Consider the following 23,409-nt stretch of genomic DNA (forward strand, 5'->3'; position numbering starts at 1 on the left):
GTATGGTCACTGAAAAATGTAAATTGTAATGTTTCTGTTTCTAATCACCTGCTGTCGTGTTTCTGCTACTAAACTGTCACTTACATTATTGTATTGCTGACTCTTGTGCTAAACAGATGTAAATTGCGTTTGGTATTAACGTGCGTTTTCAAATAAGATTTTTGTTTTCCGATAAACGTATTGCACAGGATAGTAGATTTGAGGAACGCTTATGTAGTGGTCAAGTAACACCCTTTCTTTTTTTTTTTGGGGGGGGGGGGGTGGAGTATGTGTCTCACATAACATGTTATCGGCAGTTGTGTGCAAAGTGGCAGTAACCGTTGGAATAGTGTAAAATAACGGTCCTCTCCTTTTAGGATCGACTGTCCAGCGAGGAGATTGCGGAATCAGCAGCTGACATATTGACTGATGAAACATGATGGCGCGTGCAGCAAGAGAGGGTTTGACTGCAGATCCTGACCACCTGCTCTTGTAAATTTGTACCAACCACAGGCGAAAACAAGGAGAAACGCTTTGAATACCTGCGGTCTTCTATCAGCTAGACAAGTCCCTGAAGCTATAAATTAATAAACTTTGATGTATTCTGCTTTGGATGTATAAAGCAATGAAATATGAATTCTTTTCGAATGGTGCATGTTTTTTTTTCTTCAGAAATTTTCTTGGGAGCACGCACAACCCGAGCAACAAAAGTAAAGGACTGACAATCACCCTCTTTTAAAGACGATAGTCTTTCGTGGCATACTTAAACGGAGAAATTTTGGTCTGTCTTTCTGTTTGTCGGCACGTCCCTCGATTCAACCACTCGGCCAAAGTTGAACCACTTGCCCAAGGGCCAGCCGTCTTGAACTGGTACGGCTGTTCATACCTGTGAACGTTGTCGATCAAAAAGTAAATATCATGCATATATGAGGTGCAACATCACTAGGTAAGTATTAGGTGGCGTGTTCCTTTAATAGAAAATGCATACATACGTAATTTTAAGGACCCTAGTTTCTTAAGCTGCGCTGAAAATGCATAAGAATGCAAGCTCGAGCGAGTTGGTATGCGTTCATCTTTGTTGAAACAGCGCTCACTAGACGACGACGAAGTAAAAGAAGGCACCGGACAGGCAGCGCCTGTACTGTGCCTTCTTTTACTTCGTCGTCGTCTAGTGAGCGCTGTTTCAACAAAGCTGAAAATGCGACTGCGCTGAAATTTGCCTTCCTCTGTGCCCTTCGCACGAGCTCATTGTTGTGTTTCGGTTTCGGTTCTGTATTGCACTGTGCGAATGCCATGGGTTGGTGTTGAAAAACTTCAGTTTTGAGAAGGCCAAGAAGGTGAAAAAAATATTTAACAAATGAAAAAGCAGCGTTGTGGGCGGCGTTCAGGCTGCCGGTTGTGGGCACCGCTCTGGCGTTCCTGTTTTACCCAGGCGACGTGTAAATAAAAGAGTGTGTGGAGAGTACTCGATGAGTGCGGACGTTTCTTCTGCTTCAGCGCTTCGCGCCAAACCGCGTGGTCGGGCTGGATGGCGTCCCCGCCGGTCGCGTTGGTCACCGCCGGTCTTCGCCTGCTGCTGCGCCGGGACTACCAACACGCAACACAGCACTCATGTTTCCCGACGAATTGCCAGATGGCGTCCATATCTCACACAGCGCCTCTTCTATCGTCTTTACACGACATTTGCAGCGAAGCACGCAGATACGCGGCCAATTTTTTTGGCTGCCCTCTGGGTTTCAGCTGTCCTGCTTATGTGCAAATTACCAGAAGTTATGGTATGCCGCACACATTAGTGTACTTAAGAAGTAGCACGACGCTGATCACGTATTATTTCCAGGGGGCACCACTCAGTATGACCGCTCTATACCCGTGGCCCACCGACCCAGGTGTCGCCTAACAAAGGGTATGTGCCTCTTTTTTCTTTCGATCTTCTTCCTGCGACACATTTCGGACCACTCGCTACGCGCATGATCGGCCCAGCCAAGTGTCGTCTAGCTACAGAAGCGAGGCTCTTCCTTTAGGGCTTCGTTCTGTGCATGCCTAATCTTTTGTACTTCTTTCTGCGGCTTTATTATGCAGCGTACAAATATGTACACAGAGTAATGAGAACTTTCACGGCGGTGTGATATGGCCTGCCCTGTCCTGAATACACACGCTGGAGCTTTGGAATAATTCTGGTACACGTCTGCTTAGAGCACGACAGTTGCGGTGTCCGTGGCAAGAGATGTACGCTTCCCTCATCGCAAGGAAAAGCACAAAACAATTTCCTTTGGAATTGGCTTAGAGCTTGCATGCATCATAACGTCACACCTTCGCCCACAAGCATCGTGTTGTTCAAATGTGGTCTGCCACTAAAACGATAATTGAAAAGAGCAGGTGATTGGCAGATATTCCTAATCATGATTTGTGCCATGTGTATCAGACAAGTATCCTCTCTTGATCCAATTAAGTAGATGTTTAAGCATTACAATTTGCATCTCTCGAGGAAACCGCCTTGCGGCTCTTGTTATGCGCTCTTGGTATTATTTTATTTTTGCGTATGCATACAGTTACTTTTAGTGCGTCTTTATATCATTCAGCATTCGTATATAATATGCACATATGTACCAGCCAGCTACTTATTAAGCGATGATTTCAGACATTTCTTTGGGTTTTGCGAGAAGTACGTAAAACTGACTAAACATGGCGTATGGCGAACGGTTTGTATATCAATTTTGAATATGCTCTACGCCGTGAGGAGCAGTGTTAATTCTCCGCGCACTTCTTTACGCCTTCAGCAGCTTCCCTGCTTTGTCAACCTCACATTTTGTCAGTATCCACGTTTCCATTGCTGATCCCACATTTGAAGGTGAACAAGATCGCAAATAGCCCTGTAACAAATAGACGGCTGGTATATATAGTTTGATAAGTTTGATATTTATAGTTTGATAAGCACGAATAACACTGTCAATGAAAGTGCACGAGCAGCAGAAAAATAGTTAAGTGTTATAATCACGCCAACCTATGCTTAAACTGCATAGAAGTTGGACCAAGAGAGGATTGCCTGACACGTATATCATGGTACTATTATAAAACCTCTGGTCTTCATTGATATTGACGGGTCAACCACATTTTAATAATAATCGCGGTTCATCATTACTGTAATGCATGCTAACTCCAAGTCGCCTCGAATATTCGAATGTTTTGTTAGCTGCCTCTTCTAATGAGCGAAGGCGGCGCGTTTGGCCTCGGTCACAGCAATTGTCACGTTCTATAAGCAGTCATGCACTTGAATTATTACAATGCGCCAGAGCGTGATTTCCGAGAAGCACGTTCCATGTGACACCTTCCGCAAAGGTTCGCATTTCTTAGCGTACGTATATAGACGGTGTATTAAAACCGCAGAAGGAAGCACGGAAAAAACACGAGGCACGGGCAGCACGAAGTGCGAAAGAGTGGAAGGCTGCGCTTCCCTTGCTGTGGCACACCTGGCTGATACAAGCATGCGATGAGCGTAACCTCCTGGAATGCGTCGAAGAAAGAAGAGCGAAGGAAAGAAGAGGCGCAGAGCGGTGGCCGTATAAAATCTCCTGCAAGCCGTTTTGTGTGAACAGTATACCGTGTACTGTACAACGTAACCTCTATTTTTACGCGAGAACGCTCGATACTGTGAACGGGTACTAAAGGTTACTAGATAACTTCTATTTTATAAGTACACAAATTTGTGAAAATGTGCACCTTTAGTAAACGTTACCGTGCTTAGAGTGTAGTGCCGGCGTCGTTGCGTGTTACGATACACACTTTTGCACTTTCCTTTATCAAGAGGAGCAAAGGTCGAACTCACGGCGTCGTCGTCCTGCAGAAGTTGTCCTGCAGAAGCTCCAATTCAGCGAGAGGGTTTATTCCGCGGCACCCAGTAAAAAGACACATCTGTTTCCTTGCCGCAGCACTGGCGTTGTGCACCATTCGGCAATATCACATGCATGCAGCATTTTGTCGAACTTTCTGTCAGAGCGACTTTCACAAGCGCGCAAAACACACGCGTCAGTACGCGATCCCGAAACTAGCTCTGAGGCGCGACCGCGTGAGCGAAGCAGGGCGCCGGGCGAAGCGCAGTTCGGCGAAAACGGAACCTTTGAACCACGCGCGCCGTTCCCGATGGCAACGCCAAAGAGGTTCTTTTTTCCATGAATCAAACGGAAACGAACAAACAGCATTTTATCACGTCTTTTGATGCACGGAAGGTTCTTTTTTTATTGCTGCTAGTTTGATTACTAGTGATTTATTGTAGGCAGACTCTCAATATCATCGGGATCACTTCGAAAATGTCCCACTCGTGGCACTCATCATGTGATACATTTAGCTTAATTTCTCGGCAAGTAGGGCACTGCTGTTGATAATATTGCCGTTTTAGAACTTGTCATACATTGAGCTTTCACTCCGACATAAATTGTTATTTGCCTTTAGTGTCCCTTTAAAGGGACTGTCTACCATCCTTCATCGCTTTTCTGTTTTGTACCGTAATAGAAAGCGCATCGTCTGAAGTGTCCAAGCTTGCAGCGGTTTCTTTGGAAAGTAAGTAGAAATTTTTAAAACAGAATTTTTCGATCTGCGTTCGGTCTTCTTCCGTTGGCGTGAAACATGCCCACAACACTGGTTGGTAGACCCGATGACGATTGTAGTACCGGTAGAAATTAAAACCGAAGGCACATGTGATTTCTATAGGATTATTTTATTTTCGCGGAACCCTACATTAATGAATGTAACACTCGCTTTCAGCGCGCTAGCGGTTAAATGAAGCCTTATTATACGATTACAGAACACTTGTTTTGCCGTAATCGCAGTCTATGCGTTTATTTTAGCACTGCTGCCGCAATCCAAGCCACGTCGATTCATCAAAAACAGACAATAAATGCGCGCTTTCACAGCGCAGCACATGTGAGACATCCTAACAACAATACAGCGAGCGGCACAGTACGACCAGCGTGGAGAGCCGCATGGAATAGCGCATGAGTTGAAGCAGACGAAATCGAAGGCGCCGCCGCAAGCAGAGCCGCAAGCAGCGCCACCGGGCGCCACCGGGCTACTCAGGCTTGTGCGCTGCTGAAACACGGGCCAAACAAAGCGGCAGCAGAGGCAAGCGAATTGACATTCGTGCTAGAACTCGCCTGAACGCACACCGAGTGGTAAGAACGCATTGTACACGAAGTTATCAGTAGAGGCCGGACTTTTGGGCACTAAAAAAGCTCATTTCAGGCGCCAAAAATAGGCTGTCAAGACAACGTTTTAGTCCTCCAATATCGTAAATATTGGTACAATAAACTCTCACATAAATGGAAATAATTTCAAACGAAAACGTGCACGACCTCTGTCTACGACAGGAAAACAAAAATGTTATTGCTTAAGATGGCTCAAAGGCGCCAACAGTTGAACATAGCCGTGCAATTGCACTTTGTCTGGCCCGGTTCGCAGAACACGGTCTCTCCCGTGCTCTGTAGGGTGTGTCAAGTGTCCACTGTCGAATCAACACACCCCTGGGTGTCTTTTCGGCATGACTGAGAAGGGAGCAGGAGCAGGCAGCCAGATCACTGAAAGACCAGAAGGGAGGGATTCCTCCCATTGGTCGGGTCGAATCGCGTAGACCCAATTTCTCCCCTGGCTGGGAACATAAAGCATGGTTGAACGCGCGCAAGGCCCCACTAAGCAGCGCTTCAATAGAAACTAGCTTTTTAAGAGCGGAGCTCCTTATAGCGTCACCTGGTCGGTCGTCGCTCCATCCTGCGTGTCCCCGCCGTCGCGCCTCCCGTATCATTCAATAGATGGCGCTGTCCCATTGAGATGCATGTAAACTGCAGTTGGGTGACGATATACTAGATGGCGCTGTCCCATAGAGATAAAAAATAAATAAAAAAAGTTAAAAAAAATAAAAATAAAAAATAATAAAATAAAAACTAAAATAAATGAAAAAAAATAAAAAAAAGAAGAGAAAAAGGAAGCATAATCAAAGCGGCGTATCGCTTTGATTACTGTTGGGCGAAACCACTGAACATTTCACGGTGTAACCATGATTGCTTCAGGAGCGTCGCCCAAGCTCTTCATCGTTCACCCGTGGATATGCTGTAATTTTTTTTTTTAGCCATCTCGCGGCCCGTTAGTCATATAGCCTTTTCGACGTTGAAGCAGCTGAAGCAGCTCAGAGACGCTGGAGCATATCCAGCACGCCGTTTTCATATGCCTGTTGCGCTCGCGGCTGAATTGCCTAAGGCATGGCACCGCTGAGAAAAGGTTCGGTGCTTGGATTTTCTTCAGGGCTATTTTAACAGCGAAGCTGTTTAAGCTCACCGCAATTTGTGCGGCCTATCAGAAAACTGTCATCATAATGAACGGGTATGTGCCATGGAAATTGGACTAGTCCCGCTACTCACCGCTGGTTCACTAAGAGAGAAGGATAGAAACCTATAGAAACAAAGAGAGAGAGAGAGAGAGAGAGAAATAGAGAGAAATAATGGGATTAAAGACATAAAAAGATAGAAAGACAGAGAAAGAGAACGAAAGAGAGAGGAAGAGAGAGAGGATATATATATAAAAATAGAAAAATCGAAAGAAATAAAGACAAAGAGAGAGAAAAAAGCAGAGAAAGAAAGGCAAGAAAGTGAAATAAAGATCCAGAAAAAAAAGAGCCAGAAAGAGAACGAAATAGAAAAGAAGAAATAGAAATAAACAGATACGAAATAGAGATACAAGAAACAAAAAAAGAGAAGAAAGAAAGAAAGAAAGAAGGAAAGAAATAAATAATGAGGTACAAAGAAGGCCACCCAGCTCCGCTCTTCCTTCAGGCTTGTGCGAAGCTGCCATGCTAGGAAACGGGAAGGCACACGGCGGCTGCGAGAAGCCCTACGCCAACGATGACGTGCCCGTAGATCTATGAGATGTGCGAACGCTCGGTCCTGGGGTTTGGACATCCGTGTCGTGATTAACCCAGCTAAAGCCTAGCAACAACCTAGAAGCAACCAGATTGACTTCAGAATCGTCCAGTTTCGCTGTTTCAAGCCTTACGCGACATAGTCAAGCTACGGCAATTTTTTTTCTTTGTTCCTTGCATATAGGTATTTACATATATGCAGAGAGAGAGAGAGAATTTATTTATAGAAAGGCAGAGAGGTCGGCCTGAGCTATAGTTTGCTCCGGCCTGCTACTCTACACGGGGGAGGGGGGACAGGGGAGCGAAAGAGTGATAAATGACGATGGTAAGGTAGGGAGATGAGAATGTAGTTTCGTTACGCTGGGGCAAATCTAAAGACGTTCATCCAGTACAGTTGCTTGTAAGAATGCTACGACTGTTTTTATAACCACACTTGTGCTGCTGACGTCAGGCCAAGGACCTAACACAACCTCATCGGTTAATGGTCTACTATGATATAGCCCAATCGAGGAGATAGTTTCGGACATTTTCGGGCGTACGCTGGACAGGCGCAAAATATATGTTCCAGTGTTTCTGGTAACTGAGAATGACCACAATCGCGACCTGCGTCACTGCAGCCGATCAAGTAGGCATAGCGTCTTGCGAATGCCACACCAATACGAATGCACTGAATCATGCATGTGATGTTTCGCTTTAGCTTGTGAGGCATACGGAACTTCATTTCTGGGTTCCATTTATGAAGCCGCTTACCTCGGTGCATAATGCGCTATTCCACCTTAAAGCATTGGAACAAATACATATATGTAAGTTGCAAAGAATAATTGTCCTAAAGAACATATGTGGGGAACATCATGGCGAAGGCAAAAATGCGCCTGAGGTGTCCATAAATACTCCATCTCACAAGCTGGTTGTGCAGGATGGAAGCTACGAAGTGTAAGCAAGCCAGGTGCTTGCGCAGCAGAACGGAGTTCTGTTTCTAATTGCACTATAATTGACAAGGTTAAGACAACTGCGTTTTTTTGGCACGTGCTACGTCACAGTGATACGTGATTCGCTAATCACGATTCACATGTACGTCATCTGCCTTTAATTATTATGTATGCAAATGCCGGTAATTGTGGTGGCGAAGAAACATGGCAGAGCCCATGGGGACACGACCACGAGCTTCGATTGAACTCGCGCTCGCTAATTGGTAACTGTTCGGACAGTAAGAAATAAATGGTGGAATCGGCTATCGCTTTGTGTCATCTCATGCTGAGGATAAATTATCAAGTATGTTTTATTCTCATTATTGAGTTCAATTGCTTCTTCGGAATCGCGTGTCATGCCTCGTCTCCGAGAATTTGAGAATAAATCCTGGAAACATTGCATAATATTCACGAGAACGTTGCTGTCCCACGGCCGGACTGGAAAGACGGAACGCTAGCGCATAGTCCGGCCGTGCTGTCAAAGGACGCAACTACAACGCAAACACAAACGTCGATTTAGAACTTTCGTACCGCGCTCTTCCTATTGGCTAGATATCCCCGCAGCCTCCAGAGTGCTGCCACCAGATTGTGAGATGGGCTATAATTTTTATCACAATGAAAAATTATAGACGATTCAAAGTACCACGTACTCTACTATAAGAGAGCAGAGCAGTAAGGTATCCTTCACATGGTGTGACGCCACATGGTGTTCACATGGTGTCAGGCCATTACGCCTGTATATGTCGGGTTTGACCGGACATCACACCCGTATATGGTCTTTTCCAAACCAGTTTCAAGTACTGGCATAGCTTTGTTGTTGTACATTTGACTACCACGCAGAGCGCCTGCGTTCGATTGCAGATCAAACCCTGATTTATTTAACGTGAAAACCTTACATGTCTCATAAAGCGCGAAAACTGTCATGACCGTTGGCGGTGTCAACACGAGTGATGCAAAAATCATCATCCTGGGATGACATTGCATGCGTCAAATTCTGTGACGTCATCATGACGTCACTATGACGTCGCATAATGTGCCGTCACATCGTCGCTTGGCCAAAGGCGGGCCGGTCATGGAGGCAGTGCAACACCAGATGAAGTGCAGAAAGCTTGTAACGCTCCCGATCCTGGAGGCAGTGCAAAACCACGTTAAGAAGATGGCCTTCGCCTTCGAGTAAGCTTTTGTATGTTTAGCGAAAATGGAGACGATTTATAGCACGATGTTCTGTGGTATTAGAAAGGGGCCTCATGTGTATTTTTGAAAAATGGTTGACGACTTCGAGTACTATATGTAGTCCACCATGTGACAACAATGAGGCGTAGCGTATTGAGCGCAAGCTTAATTATGCGTATTACGATAGTAAGAAGTAACGCTCAGCCACTAGAGTACTGCCGATGTTCGCACACGCGAAGCTACTGTTGTTATAAGTTATTTTGAAAAACCTTCGCATGTGTCATGGTTGGACGGCTGATTGGTTCTGCACACGTAATTTGGGACATGAGCAACAACAACAGAAATATTTGGCATCACAAGATAGTAACTTTACTTCATAACTTCTATGCTAACATTGCCGAACGCAACATCTGAAAGTGTGGTACTGCAAGTTTGGTACTAATATGTACAAAGAAATTCTGTTGAGATGCTATAGCGTTGAAATAGATATATAGAGAAGCCATTTACACTAGAGTTACTGTATATGCTACCTTTAGGTAGCAGAGTTGCGCATAGGTCTGGCTAGCAACCACAGCTATGCGGCGAAGACGCGCTCCGTTTCTGCAGGCGACATGCCTACTGTGTCACCGATTGGCAAGTGCGTGTCGAAGACCGGTGATTAACTTTACTGTGAATGACTAGTGTCAACCCAGTTCGCTGCAGCGGCGCGATCGAGAAATACAAGAATTGACCAGAGCGTCAGCTTCTCCGCAACGCTTGGTTGCTAGCGGCGTTTGGAAGACGGATGCGCAACTCTATACCTAAAGGTAGCATATACAGTAACTAATTTACACCGATGCCCTGCGCCACTCGGAGGGGGCAAGCTTCAGTGCAGCTCTCCTGGTCACCAAGATGGCATGTGTTTTAAGCCAGCGGCCTCGAAAACCCACTGCATTGAATCCCGGTCTGGGAAAAGTGAACTAACAGGCAAACGTGCCGGCGAAGGAGGCGCACCACACCAGGACAGAACTAAGTTATGCAGTCGGACTACTCGAGGCGAACTCTGCGGCGACTGCTGCTCTCCTTACGTCCTAATAATCGCGTCACCATGAGAAAACTTCCAACGCTACTGGTAGACCATGAGCATTCTAAGAGTAAACGGCCCCGGCAGCTCCGCCTCCCGATCCGCGGCGTATGGACAGCCGCCCGGAGCTACCGACATGGCACGAGCCCGTCGCCAGCTTCTACAGAGCGTGGGGCATAAGAAATACTGCAGCACCTCCTGTATATCACTGTTCCGCACAAAACCAACGTCAAGAAGCCATGGCCACCAGCGGGGTGGCTGGTGGCTACATTGCGCCAAACTGGCGACATTACGACGCTGTCTGGCGTTAGAAGCTTGAGGTTGGCGCCATGGCTACTTTCTGGCTACATTAAACTTCTATTTTGGCACATTTACTAGCCATTCTTCTTATTATATGCAAACAAAACAGCAAGCAGGCCTAACGAATAACCATTATTTCCAAGCTTTTCTGACGTGTTGGCACATTCGCCTGCACTGCTCACCCCGCCAGCGGGCTGCAGTGTGCATCGAGGCACGCAAACTGCGGCGCCTCTGAAAACATGCTGCGAAAAAGTTGCGAGCGTGTAAGCAAAGTCGCGACTAGCACACTCCTGACGCGGCCCGCCTACTATGCTGACGCTGCGCACCAGTTTTAATGCTGTAGCACAGCGCGTGTACTCGTGTGAAGTAGAGAAAAAGATACCCGCAACAAAGTGAAGCTGCATAGTTTATTTTAAACCAGAATGCGCTGCTTCAAGCTGGACTGGTGTTAGACAACTCCGTATGAATTTCCGTCTACAAGGAAAAAGAGGTTCAACGTTTACTATTCCTTCCGAGTTTTTCACCTAAATTATCTTGGCAAGAGCTCAATCCATCGTGTAGAAAGTACATGCAGGCGTACTGAACTTATATGGATTTATTAATTTATTTGCAACTTACCTGTGGCTTGAAGGGCCAGTGAGAGGGAAAATATTGTGTTATTTGTTTGTTTCTTTGTCTGTCTGTCTGTCTGTCTGTCTGTCTGTCTGTCTGTCTGTCTGTCTGTCTGTCTGTCTGTCTGTCTGTCTGTCTGTCTGTCCCGTAAGTCAAAGGCTCATACAGGAAGGGCATACAAACAGTACTGGCTAAGCGTCTATTACAAAGAAGACGTATGAAAGCAAGATCAAGACGGGTGAAATCAAGAAAAAGATGTTTTCGTTATTCAAAATGATAGTACTTACTGTCCAATAATTAAAAAATCGACTCATATTATCACATTTGTTCTATTTGCCTACAAATTTGACGCCAAAATTAAATGGCCTAGCCACTTTGGCTGTTCTTAGCTTGAGTTATGGCTCTTTTCCAGATCTATCCAACGGCAACCCTGGTCGCCACACTTCACAGCCATGGGCTGCCAGAGGCAGCTCCGAGGGAGCTACTGTTCCCTGCCAGCCAACACAACAAATTATGGACACCGGGCTGCATAGCAGGTGGTAGGGGCCTCTTACCCATCAACTGGACTCATAGGTCGGCAAACTCACTCATGAGTCGACTCATTCAGACTCACTCAGACTCAGATCGGGCCGTGAGTCTGAGTCTGAATGAGTGTAGGTGAGTAATATTTTGGCTATCTTTAGTCCGAGTGAGTCCGATGGAGAAAAAATTTAGTGAGTCTGAGTCCGAGTGAGTTCAGTCGAGGAAAACATTGCTGAGTCTGAGTCCGAGTAAGCCCTAAGCGCAAAATACACATCTTGAGTGAGTCTCAGTGAGCTCCACTTTTTATTGCCGACTTATGGTCCTATCTGCTCATCTTCGCCATTACTATTAGCCTTATATCAGCTCCCGTTTATACTCAAGTCTATTCAGACATACCCCAACGCAGTAGGGGGGGGGGGTGCCGTGACCACACCCCGCAAACTCTTTCACGAGTTCATGATAAAAAATTATCTCGTGTGAGTCGCGTATTTCCTAATAATGTCAATTGAAACCACTGATAACTCGTGTTTAAAGGTACAAGATCAAAATGAATATCGTAGAGCATCGCTTATGTGAGATATTGGCGTCGAAGAGGATTTACACCATGATCGAAAAAGCTGATTTTATGCTAACGGACTCATGAGTCGACTCACTCAGGCTCATTCAGGCTCAGATCAAGCCGTGAGTCTGTCTGAGTGAGTCCGGCTGAGTAATATTTTGGTGAGTTTGAATCTGAGTGAGTCCGGTTGAGCAAAAGTTTAGTGAGTCTGAGTCGAAGTGAGTCGAGGAAAATTTGGTGAGTCTGAGTCCGAGTGAGCCCTCAGAGCAAAATATTGTAGCGGGGTTGCAGCTATGACTATGGTGAGGTGCGCGAAGAAGAGGCAGACGACGTGTCGGTGTTCTTAAAGTAACAACCGCCATCTTGACTGTTGGACTAGCCTACACTGTAAATAAGTTATAAATATATTCGCAACAATATGTTTCTTGAGTGAGTGTGAGTGAGCTCCATTATTTTTGCCGACCTATGCCTGGACTACACGGATGCTGCTCCCTTTCCCTCTTCCTCTATCGCTTTGCACATTTTCCTGTGTCCCTCCGCAATTTTCCCCATTGAAGCTGCGTTGTGTTTTTTTTTTTTGAAAGGTGGCAGAAGTGACGTTTTTCTTAACTTCATAAAGAGAAATTTACAAAAAAAATCACAACAAGGGGCCAGACCCCCAAAGCGGACCCAAACTCCACCTGTGGGAAGCTAGAAGGAGCCTCACGAAATGATGAAAGAAACAGACGCATAAAAGTAGACTTAAGCTCCGAATGGCAGAGATCATCCTCAAAGCCGACGAGAACGCCAAGCAGTTGGCAATGACAAACAGAGGTTCTGTGACGTCTTGGGGGGACCCCGAGCCCAGCCAAAACATGGCGAATCTGGCGAATTCTCAGGGCAGTTATAGACCCACACAAAACCAAAAGCGAAGGTAATAGTCCCTGGAAAAGCACAGTAGAAGACGCCATTAAGGATCTTAGCCGCAAGTATTACGGGTACTTTACATTATGCGCCCATATACGAAGAAAGTTACAATGGAACCCCAAACTCAGAGTTAGACGAGCCCATCATAGCTGAAGAAATCAGAGCAGCAGTACAGAGCGCTGCTGCTCGGACTTTTTGAACGCTGACTTTACGTTCTGCGAAGTGCCTCGGTTTACTTAGAGCACCTTTGAAGAAGAGCGGACAAAAGGCCACAGGCGGTTACATTAAGACTTCGGCAGACACGGACGTGCCCTAACCCGGTCGTCATGAAGAAAATTTAGTCCGGGCTGCGCGGTTTCAGTTTATTGTAGTAAGCGTCGGGGTTTTCTCGATTTAGATCATATGCTCTGACGCTACTCGGCGTTGGCCGGTGACGGTTCTCAAGGTGGACAGTAGTGGCAGTGGATGCTGCACAGTGACATGCTGGCGGATCAAGTCAAGGCTTTCCAGAGGGCCCGTGTGGCGGCGGAGGGGCTTGGCCTCTCTGTCCCAACGTGGGAGCGACCCGCATCAGTCCTGGACTGAATCCTCACGACCTCTATAAAGTTATTCATACCATACCAACTAGCCCATCTTATAGCTCTACTCAAGGTTGACAGACAACACGGCAGGCTGTGTGGAGCATATATAGTGCAGTAATCAGAAACACAAGTGATGCAGCCGTAGCTGCAGGAGAAGCTACTTTCTCCGTTCAATTAAAATAAATAATTCTGGCAGTAGAGACGTAGCAAGTGAGAACCGCGAAGTAGCACGACGTACGTATATGTGACTAGCCCCCAAGTGGAACGGGCCAGTCATTCACAAAGACAAAACAGGAATACTTATGCAACGCCAGCCAAAGCCTTTCCCTTTCACGTGACTCTACCCCATGTGACGGCAAGCGGAAGTTTCGTTTGCTGCGCTCTTCAAGGTACGGAAACACGCTGCGCCACCTTCATGGCAGTACGAAAGACACGGGTTGGAAATCGGAGGTAACGTCAAGGGTTAAAGGGAAGTTTGAAATAAACGACGCGAAGCTAAGCGATTGCCGTCTCCTCCCCGCACTATCCAATTCGAACGCATTTCTCTTGCAGTTGCCGCTAAATCGGCCCTGCCTTCTTTACAGCGAAATCTGTTATGAGAACACAACAGCAGCAGTTCTTGGCGCCACCGGTGTCCGTAACCGCTATCAAACGAAAAAAAAAAGGGAATGAGAAAAAAATATCTGGGATAGAACGGGATTCGAGACCGGTTCTTCTGCGTGGCAGTCGAGTATCTACCACAGAGCCGTGCCTTTTTTTTCTTTATTTCCGGTTGTACGTCACGCAAACGGGTACAACAGAATTGTGTTACGAGACACCACAGACATGTAAGCAAACATCTACCGTCAACCACTGGATGAACAACATCGTGAACAACATTGTCCTTCATAGTAAGCAGGGGTTCTACCCTAGCCAACCATGAAGGAACACATTCTTTTGTTTTTTCTACATCGATAAACCGGGCCATACTTTCTTGAAAATTTGGTCTTGCTGGTCTTCTATCCGGGTCACAGTAAAATCCAGCCATTCGTGAGCGCCATATACTGTGTAGCGACAGAGAAGAGGCCGACACCCGTGTTGCCCTAGTTGAACATTTCTTCCTTTCTTTTATTGCGTGCTCTCGAGCAGCCCCGCCTTACGCCCGCTCCTTCGCGCGTCTTGTGCGCGGCATGGCGTTTCCCGCCAACGTTTTCCCGCGGCAGATTCAACATCCTCCCGGGGCCGCGCAACGGTCGTTTGCTTGCGAGAGGTACAGCCGACTAGCAGTGCGCCGGACTTGCCGGTGGTTTGGGTGGGCGTGTTCGAAATACCTGTTGATGCCGTCCCTGCCTGGAAACGCCTCGATCACTCTGACGAATTCCCACTGCAGCGCTGACACGCTGTCGTCATTGACATTGACGGAGACACAAACGCGCAGTCGCGACGACGACGATGGCTCGCAGCGATCGGAGCGCTCGAGGCGCAAGCCTTCTTTGTTTCCACAGTCGGAAAAGCTCCATGTGTTTCACACGCCTTCGCGAGTCCTGCATGGTGGAACCATGCCAACAGTCGCAAGTTCTTGCTGGTAGCCCCTCGACGTGCTTGCTGGTTGGGAGGTGCGATCGTGTCAGCGCCCGTGCTTCTTCGGGTTCCACGCAGAGTTGCGTTACAGGGTGGTCATCTACTGTCACGCCTCCCTGGTCTTGAGATGTCAGTGAGAGGCGACGTGGAATGCGAAGGCCAGAAAGCTGAGGATCTTCCGATGCCGTCTTCCACAAGTCCTCGACGTCAGGTGGTAGAGGCTCCTCCCAATCGATGCCTTTATCGAGCATGTCGTCCAAAGACGGTTCACCGTATTCGTGAGATGAGCCATCGAACACGGCGCGGACCTTTGTAGGCACGGGCTCACGTCGGAATACCGCATGATGAGGCAGGTATTAGACGGTCTGTCCAAGGGGTGCAGACGGCACTACTCGCTGGTGGCATGATACTCCTTCAGAACTTCTGGGTCATGTTCGAACCGCTGAAGCTGACGCTTGAGTCTGGTTTCAGCCACACTTCGGTTACTACAAGACGTGAGACCTTGCGTCTTGATCGTGAGCGGTATTACGTAGGGTCCTGCGTTCTTGAGTACTGCGCTACGAAAGTGGACGAGCGCTGGGTGCTGGCTGACGTCGTCTTCTTGTCCGTCAGTTATACCGATGGCGTGCAAGCGCCACATCTCTGATACGTCTCCAGGTCGGACTTCAGTGCGCCAGTCGTCAGAACAAGCCAGGAACAAGGCAGTTGCACTGATGTTACGCGGTGTCGAAGGATGGTGGACGTTAGCGCATATTCCTCGAATGACCCAGCCAAATATGGTCTCAACTGCACAGAGATTGTCGGTGAAGCGCTCGACGCGTCCGGTCACTACCCTCCAGTAGTGGTCTGAACCGATCAAAACGCTTATTGTAGAGTCTTGAGGTTGGTGCCCTTGAACTTCGTCAGCCAAGGTCAGATTGCGGTCACGCATCATATTGATGACGTTTGGCTCTAAAGCTGGACCCTTTACGGTGCAAACCTCTGGCACCTCCAGAGCTTCAACATCGACGACGATCGGCTCAATACGTCCACAGAGCGTGACGTTCACCTTTCGGCACTGGTAATGTCGTGGGTGCTTTGACCCGCCGAATGTATAGACATCCATCTCTTCATATCCAGTGGAAGGCAGGCAAAGCTGCTGCGACAAGTCTTTTCGGATGAACGTTCGTTGGCTGCCGGTGTCAAGCAGCAGTCGCACTGGCACACAGCCACGGTTTCCGGATGCCCACATTGTGGCTGTTTGTAGCAACACCGACGACGAACGCGTGCTGCTAGCAGGAGCCGTTGTTACGTGCTTTTCTCGCTGTGTGACCGCCTCGGTTTTCAGCTCCAGCCGATTGTGGACTCTCGGATCCTCGTCGGCCCCAGATATCGCACAGAGCTGAAATATGGCGTCCTGAGCATCGGTCGCACTTAAGCCAGGCTGCGGTTCGGCAACTGCGAGCAATATGCCCTTGCTTCCCGCACCTGAAGCAGCAGCTATTGCTGGAAAGGCGCTGGTGCTTTTCTTCTGCGGATAGCGCGGCCCGGCAATCTTGCGTCAAGTGGCCTGAGATGTCGCAGAGGGGACATATTGTCTGTGCAGGCCTTGAAGTGGCACCTGGCGATGATGACCGTGCTGTCAGGGCTAGAGCGGACGGTAGATGTGGCGGTGATGAGGTTTCCGCAGCCTTGCGGTTCGTCGACGGTCTCCCTGAAGTGGCCTTCTCGCGTGATGCTCGACTCTCCTCTCTACTTTCGACTTCCACTTGAAGGAACTTCAAGATTGCCTTGACTTGCTCGTCTCTCGATTGGACTGCAGAGTCCGCGGCGTCTGCGCCGGTCTTTGTGCGCTTTCGGCACTGGATCGCCAGGTCCTCTGGCAATGAGCGCATCAGCACCCGGTGCAAAACAACCGCGTACTCTGAAGACAGCATGCCAAGACTTTCCAAACAGCCGGTCCTGAACTGTATTTGCTCGTACAGGTCACGCAGCCTTGCTACTTGCGACGATGTCTCGATTAGTGAGCACCTTGACGGCGATGTTGTAGTTCGCTTCTGTAAGGCTTATTCCTTCAATGGCCCGCTTCGCAGCGCCGGCCAAGTATGTCTTCAAGTACTTGAACTTCTCGATACCGGTGAGATCGGGGTGCGTGTGAATGGTCGCCTCGTAGAGCTCCCAGAACCCCTGCCACTCACGGTTCTCGCCGCTGAATACGGGCACTTGAAGTTTCGGCAAGGCGACTCGCAAACCCGGTGCTCGTGGTCTAGTGTGATCGGCGAGGTCTTGGTCGATGGCCTCCGAGTGGGCAGCTCCCATGGAGCTCCTGGCTCCGTTAGTTGTACCCGCATGCCTCGGCTGGTTGGTTTCGGTGACGGTAGAACCAACCGCTGCACGCGCGTTCATCGCGGACCGAAGCCTGCTGATGGATTTCACGATCTTCTCATGGTTCTCCAGAGCGCCCATAATTTCCTCGTCGAACTCCTAACCGTCAAGGGCGTCCACGATCTGCTTGTCCAGTTCGGCAAGACCTGTGTCTTTGTCGCGAAGCCCGTCGATGAGTTCCTGCAAGTCGGCGGAAGACGGTACTGTGCCTTGCAGGAGGATCTCGTTGGCCTCGAACAGGAGTCGGGTAGTGGCACCGCGAAGGGCGCCTCGATGCCTACGTAGCTTGTCCATCCTCGGTACGGTACGTAGGATGTCGGCCTTCTCCCGGTGTTCGGCACCAATAATGTAGCGACAGAGAAGAGGCCGACATCCGTGTTGCCCTGGTTGAACACTTCTTCCTTTCTTTTATTGCGTGCTCTCGAGCAGCCCTGCCTTACGCCCGCTTCTTCGCGCGTCTTGTGCGCGGCATGGCGTTTCCCGCCAACGTTTTCCCGCGGCAGATTCAACATACTGTGCAAGCCAACCATAATGAATAGGTCAAAAGGTAATCCGTCCTCATTGTCTATTGCTAAGTACCTAATTTCACGAGAAAGAATTTCCGTTAGACAGAGCCATGCCTTTTCTGCTTTATTGCATGTTTCCAGACATGGAGTACACCAACAAGCACACAGAGGTAATAACAATAAATAGTGTAAGTCCTACTGGAGGGATATCAATTTTAAAGTCCCTTGAGCACTGTCAAGAGTTCCACCCTCAAAAAGCCACGCCGCTGCTAGACACTCCTTTGCAAAAAGACCCTATACAGGCTTCTTGTCGGGAAGGAACCACTTTAACATGTGCAATAAAGCGCGGTAGACGAGTAAAATAATAACTGGGCATTTCATAATGCGAATTGTGCTACCAGGCTTCCCACAATGTGAATTGTGTAATGAGTGGGTCACTGAATGCTTCCAACCCATTACGAAAGGCTCAGCCATAATTCTTCATCGTCATCAGCCATCGCATCACCGAAGTCCACATAATGGCTTACAGATGTGTAGCGGGTACCTCGCTTCTCCGCAGAATGACGAATAATGGCGTCGCGGGGTGCTTCCCAACTTCAGAGAAGTTATGATGTATGGCGTAGTGGGTACCTTGCAAGTGTACTTGTATTAGTAGCCCCAAGAGGGTTAACAACGGGCTCTAGAAAGGGCGATCTTCCAGCTTTTGCTGACACTGTGCTGCGCTTTCCGCGCAAGATTGGCTTTTTCTTTTTTTTTTTTTAGAGCGATGCTGTTACTATGACTCGAAGCGCTCGAACACGTTATAAGCATTGTTCGCTGGAAGAGGTAGACCTGTCGTCGAGCATTTTATTTGCATTTTGAATTAATCATCATGTATCTGACATACTTTCTGCTTAATCATGTTTTGTCAAGTTTTTTTTTTATTGTGGCGTATACCCACGGACTCACTATCGGTTCAAATATTACGTGCCACTGAAGGTTCTATGTTGAAATACTAAAGTTTATTAGTCTCTCGGTCGGTTGGTTGAGATTCATTCATTCAGAGAAAGTAGGGGGCATGCTAAGTGTGACGAGGAGGCAAATCCTCAACAATGTTCGATAATTTCGGATAAGGAGGGCCCTATACACGTCCCCAACGAGGGCTCCATCACGACATCCCAAATGATGACAACAGATCAAAAGCACTCGCTGGTTTGCACTATCATGCCTGGCAGCAAGCGCCCACATGTGCGGGATTACGAGGATCAGGTAACTATAGCATCAGCGACCTCAACGTGGTAAGTCTTGCGGATCTAGATGTCGACGAGGATGGCTTACGCATTCTACGCCATCATATCCCTTTATTAGGTCGCGGGATCGAATCCCGGCCGCGGCGGCTGCATTTTCGATGGCGGCGAAAATGTTTGAGGCCCGTGTACTTAGATTTAGGTGCACGTTAAAAAACCCCAGGTGGTCAAAATTTCCGGAGCCCTCCACTACGGCGTCTCTCATAATCATATCGTGGTTTTGGGACGTTAAACCCTAGATATTATTATTATATCCCTTTATTATTTACTCCTGCATGTAACAGAGCTGACATTGGGTAAGTGAGTTATATTGTGTTATACCCTGACGGCATAGCAGTCAACAGCCCCTCAGCTGCCCGCGATGAATTGTCCTTGATTGTAGAGACAGAATTAGCAAGCTCACGTGCTTCAGAAAGCAAGATATTAGCTGTACAGGATGTATCTGCACATGCTCCACACAGTAACTTAAAAAATACGCACATTCTTATAAATGTCCCAAAACAGTAATTGCATGAAGAGCTGCTCCTCTATACCTTATATCCCAGGCTGCACTTGCTGTATAATACGAATCATTCGTCGAGCCGAGCCTTCGTCACTTTAGGGGCAACCAAACAGCACCAGCTGTGTTGGTCTCACGTTTGATCTAAATGCAGAACGCCTGGAGAAGTTTTACGACGGAATCACCAGATACAAAACGATGAATACTTGGATCGACCGCAATGCTGTTTCAATTGCCAGCACTTTGGGCAGGTCGCCAAATACTGCCGTGTATCGAGAAGCAGAAATGATTGTTTTGTGAAGGGTTTTACGTTCTTAAGACGTTCGCACGCAAAGAAAATTGTTTGCTTGCCAATAGCTGAGACGGACTCCAAGTAAGTCCGGTGTTCCGCACTGATCACGCAAGTGCACATGATGTGTGTGATCTGTATACGTGTGCGATGGTGCACCTGCGCACGATTGAGGCGTCGAGCGTTCCACACAGGTACTTTATTAATGTAGTAAACATCCGTTTCTCCACATGTTATACCGGTGTCACACGGTTTATTTTGATCGCGATCAGGGCCGATCCAGAACAGGCTCGATCTGGATTAGGTGCCGCTACATGGTCCCTTTTAATCGCGATCAGGCTAGATCTGGATAAGGACGGTCGCGATCTGCACATCGCTATCTGGCTTCATGATCCCCATTGGGTTGACGTCTGGGGCAAACTTGATTCGGATTAGGCTGGACCGTGCAGCAGCGACTAACTTGTTGATCTCGATCAAGAAGTGCGATCCGGATCGGCCCTGATCGCTATCGAAAGTGCCTATGTGACACCGGTATTAAATTAGAGACTATCTTAACCTCAAAAACTGCGGTTCACGTGACCTGAGCAGACACGTCATGTATGACGTCCCTGGTAAACCACCGCCGTACAATTTCAATGAAAGGCAAGGTTCTGCGACATTCTAAGGACGTTGACTCTCCTTTTATACATGTGAGAGTCACTTGTGTAGCACTCTCTTTAGCGAGGCACGTTGACTCTCGTTAGGAGAGTTGTGGGAGGCACGACTTTGCAAAAGAGAGTGAATGCACGACTCTCCTAAAGAGAGTCAACGGGCCTCTCTAAAGAGAGTGCTACACAAGTGACTCTCACGTGCATAAAAAGAGAGTGAAAGGACCCCATTTTTTTAGAGTGCATGTCGTTGCTTAAGTATCGTTATTTTGCCAGAATAAGTGGCTGGCCCACCCATGAGGGGCTAGTAAGCTACGCCGTGCCACTTCGTGGGACTCATTATTTTGACAGCATCACTACCGCCAGATTCATGGTCGACAGCGACGTGCCAGTGGCAAGCAGCAACCGTTCTACCATTAACCCCTTACGTGACGTATCTGACAGGGTCAGTGACCCCGGGCTATGGAGGTGCAAGTAGGCTCTCCCTCACTACGATGGAAAAGCTGAACAGAATTACTGAACCAGTTCCAATGTTTATCGCCGCTGCTCGAAGAGTTCCGCTTAAGAAACTGGAAAGCACACCTGCGCGGCTTCATTAAAAAATAGATATTAAGAGAAATCTGCAGGGAACCCTGCGAATACGTGATGCGAGCAGTGTTCGTGACTCCATGCGTGCACTTCGAAAAGATTCCTGCGAGTTCAACGAAGGTCATTTCGGAATGAGTGTTAGATATCAAGTTCGTTGCACTCAGCACTACTACCAGATAATTATACTGTAGATCAAATGCAGTTTTAACCCAACGTACCGGACTCATGAGTAAGCGTTAGAACGTTAATATAATGACCTGCTGCGGTAGATGTTGACTGCAGTTTTTCCAAAAACTTACTTAAGTGCTTGACATGTATATTTCACGTGCTCTGCATAAATTAGTTAATTAGAAGAAAAAAATTAACTAGGAGCCACAGAGATCACTTCAACGGAAATGGAGGAGGAAACGTTATTTTATGTGCGCGATAAGATAAGTACTTACGTATGTGGAATTTACAAACAGTGCAAAAAAAAAAAAAAACTCCTGAGTTCTTTATTCAAGGTTTTTGATTGGCCGGAGAACTAAGTGTTAGACGGTGAGCCTTTCACGGGCAATGTTTTAAAGTACACGTTTCATCACGCGCAGCCGAAGTCGAAGCTTATTTGCTCTGATAAAGCAAACAAATCTTGGTACCATGCATGCCATGATTTTGAATAGCCACATTACACTGCTTAGTTTTCTTTTCCTTTTTTTGCAAGCGCAAGATTGGCCAATGAAACGGGAGATCCTGTGTTCCCTATTAGCTTCTTTCGCAGTCTCTTCATCATATGTATAATCTGGAAGTATCACCAAACATTAAAGCTGTCGATATAGACGTCTCGAACTAAACGGTAATATATGGATCTGCCATTCGCAGTCGATTTCGGCAGAATTCTACCACCCTCTACGCACGCCGTCTTTATTCAGCGCTGTAAGCTATTCAGTCTAATTGAAACAATTCTCGTTCCAGTCGCGTCCGAAACAATCAAGCGAGTACGGAACAAATTACGACAGCGGCGCACTCTATATAAGCGCTCACGCTAAACAGAGCCGACAGAATGATGAATGCGTTCCCCCGCTGTTTGTATTAGTCGGGCCTTAGCGTTGGCGGCCCCTTCGCGATAGATAAAGATATAGAACGCTTTGCATGGCTTCACTCGCAAAACAATGAAGTGCGTTCGCACGCTCGCATGTACGTCTGGTCAACTGCACCCACGCGCGCAGCACACACGTGTATGTGCGTTAGTACGTGCGCCTGTGTAAACAGTCTGGGCGAAGCGCGAGCGACTAAGTTTGGCGGGACAGCTGGGACCTCGCCGGTGGACACACGCGCACGCACAGGCGTGGAGCAGCCAATCTATAAGAACGCGGGAGTAAAAACGCCAGTGTCCCCCCGCGGCACGCAAATTCGAGCCGTGCCAGGAACCGGCAGTGAATCTGATATGAATGTGTCACGCAGTGGAGTGGCTCTGTGCCTATATATACGGCGTAGGTGCAGCCGTGGAAGTCCAGTCGATAGAGGCACACCACTCGCTAGTTCTCTTGAAATGTCTCCGCCATTGCCGGGCGGACCGGCCATGCACGCACCAGCGCTCGCGCTCCTGCCATCGAGAATTCTGGCGAGAACAAAAGAGGAACAGCAGACTATACCGCGGATTGGGCCGCGGACGTATGCAACGAGACAGAGCTCGTTGAGGCTGTGCGTTATCGACATTTCTGTGCGAACACTCGCGAACCTCGCTGTCCGCTTGCTTGTTTCGCTGTTCGTTCGGGTGTTGTTCGTTTTTCTGTCGCTCCTATACGTTATTATTCTGTTTTATTCCTTCTAGGACTCTTGTAACCACATACACGTCCCGTCCTGACATGTCATACACGTCGTCTACCGTGTTGTGTTCCTTTCTCTCTTTGTTCAGGTTGTGATGGTTCATTGTTTTGTACATACGCGACAGAACGACTTGCGCGCGCAAGTATATGAATTTTTCTCCATAAATTGGTGATTTGAGCTTGCGGAGTGAATTTCTAGGTACTTCATTTAATTTTTGTGCAGACATATTTTGATGTCGTCGATGCTTACGTGATGGTCATAAGTATGGCGCACGTCATATAGATGTACAAATTACAAAAT

General features: G+C 47.7%; 1 protein-coding gene across 1 annotated transcript; it reads right to left on the minus strand.

Moving 5' to 3' along the window:
- Positions 1 to 16,395: 16,395 nt before the first annotated feature.
- Positions 16,396 to 17,422, minus strand: LOC119395000 (uncharacterized). The gene is made up of 2 exons (XM_037662295.1): positions 17,135 to 17,422; positions 16,396 to 17,070 (listed from the first exon to the last, which is right to left on the minus strand). The coding sequence occupies exons 1-2, from the start codon at positions 17,420 to 17,422 to the stop codon at positions 16,396 to 16,398; spliced, it is 963 nt and encodes a 320-aa protein (XP_037518223.1).
- Positions 17,423 to 23,409: the final 5,987 nt, after the last annotated feature.

This window comes from Rhipicephalus sanguineus, chromosome 5 (assembly GCF_013339695.2).
Source record: "Rhipicephalus sanguineus isolate Rsan-2018 chromosome 5, BIME_Rsan_1.4, whole genome shotgun sequence".
In the NCBI taxonomy this organism is placed as follows: domain Eukaryota; kingdom Metazoa; phylum Arthropoda; class Arachnida; order Ixodida; family Ixodidae; genus Rhipicephalus; species Rhipicephalus sanguineus.

Excerpts from the sequence above, each read along its gene's own strand:
- LOC119395000 (XM_037662295.1), bottom strand. The coding sequence starts at position 17,422 with ATGGGAGCTGCCCACTCGGAGGCCATCGACCAAGACCTCGCCGATCAC. Across the intron at positions 17,071-17,134 it reads ACTACAACATCGCCGTCAAG|TTCAGGACCGGCTGTTTGGA; the intron begins GTGCTCACTAAT and ends GAGCAAATACAG.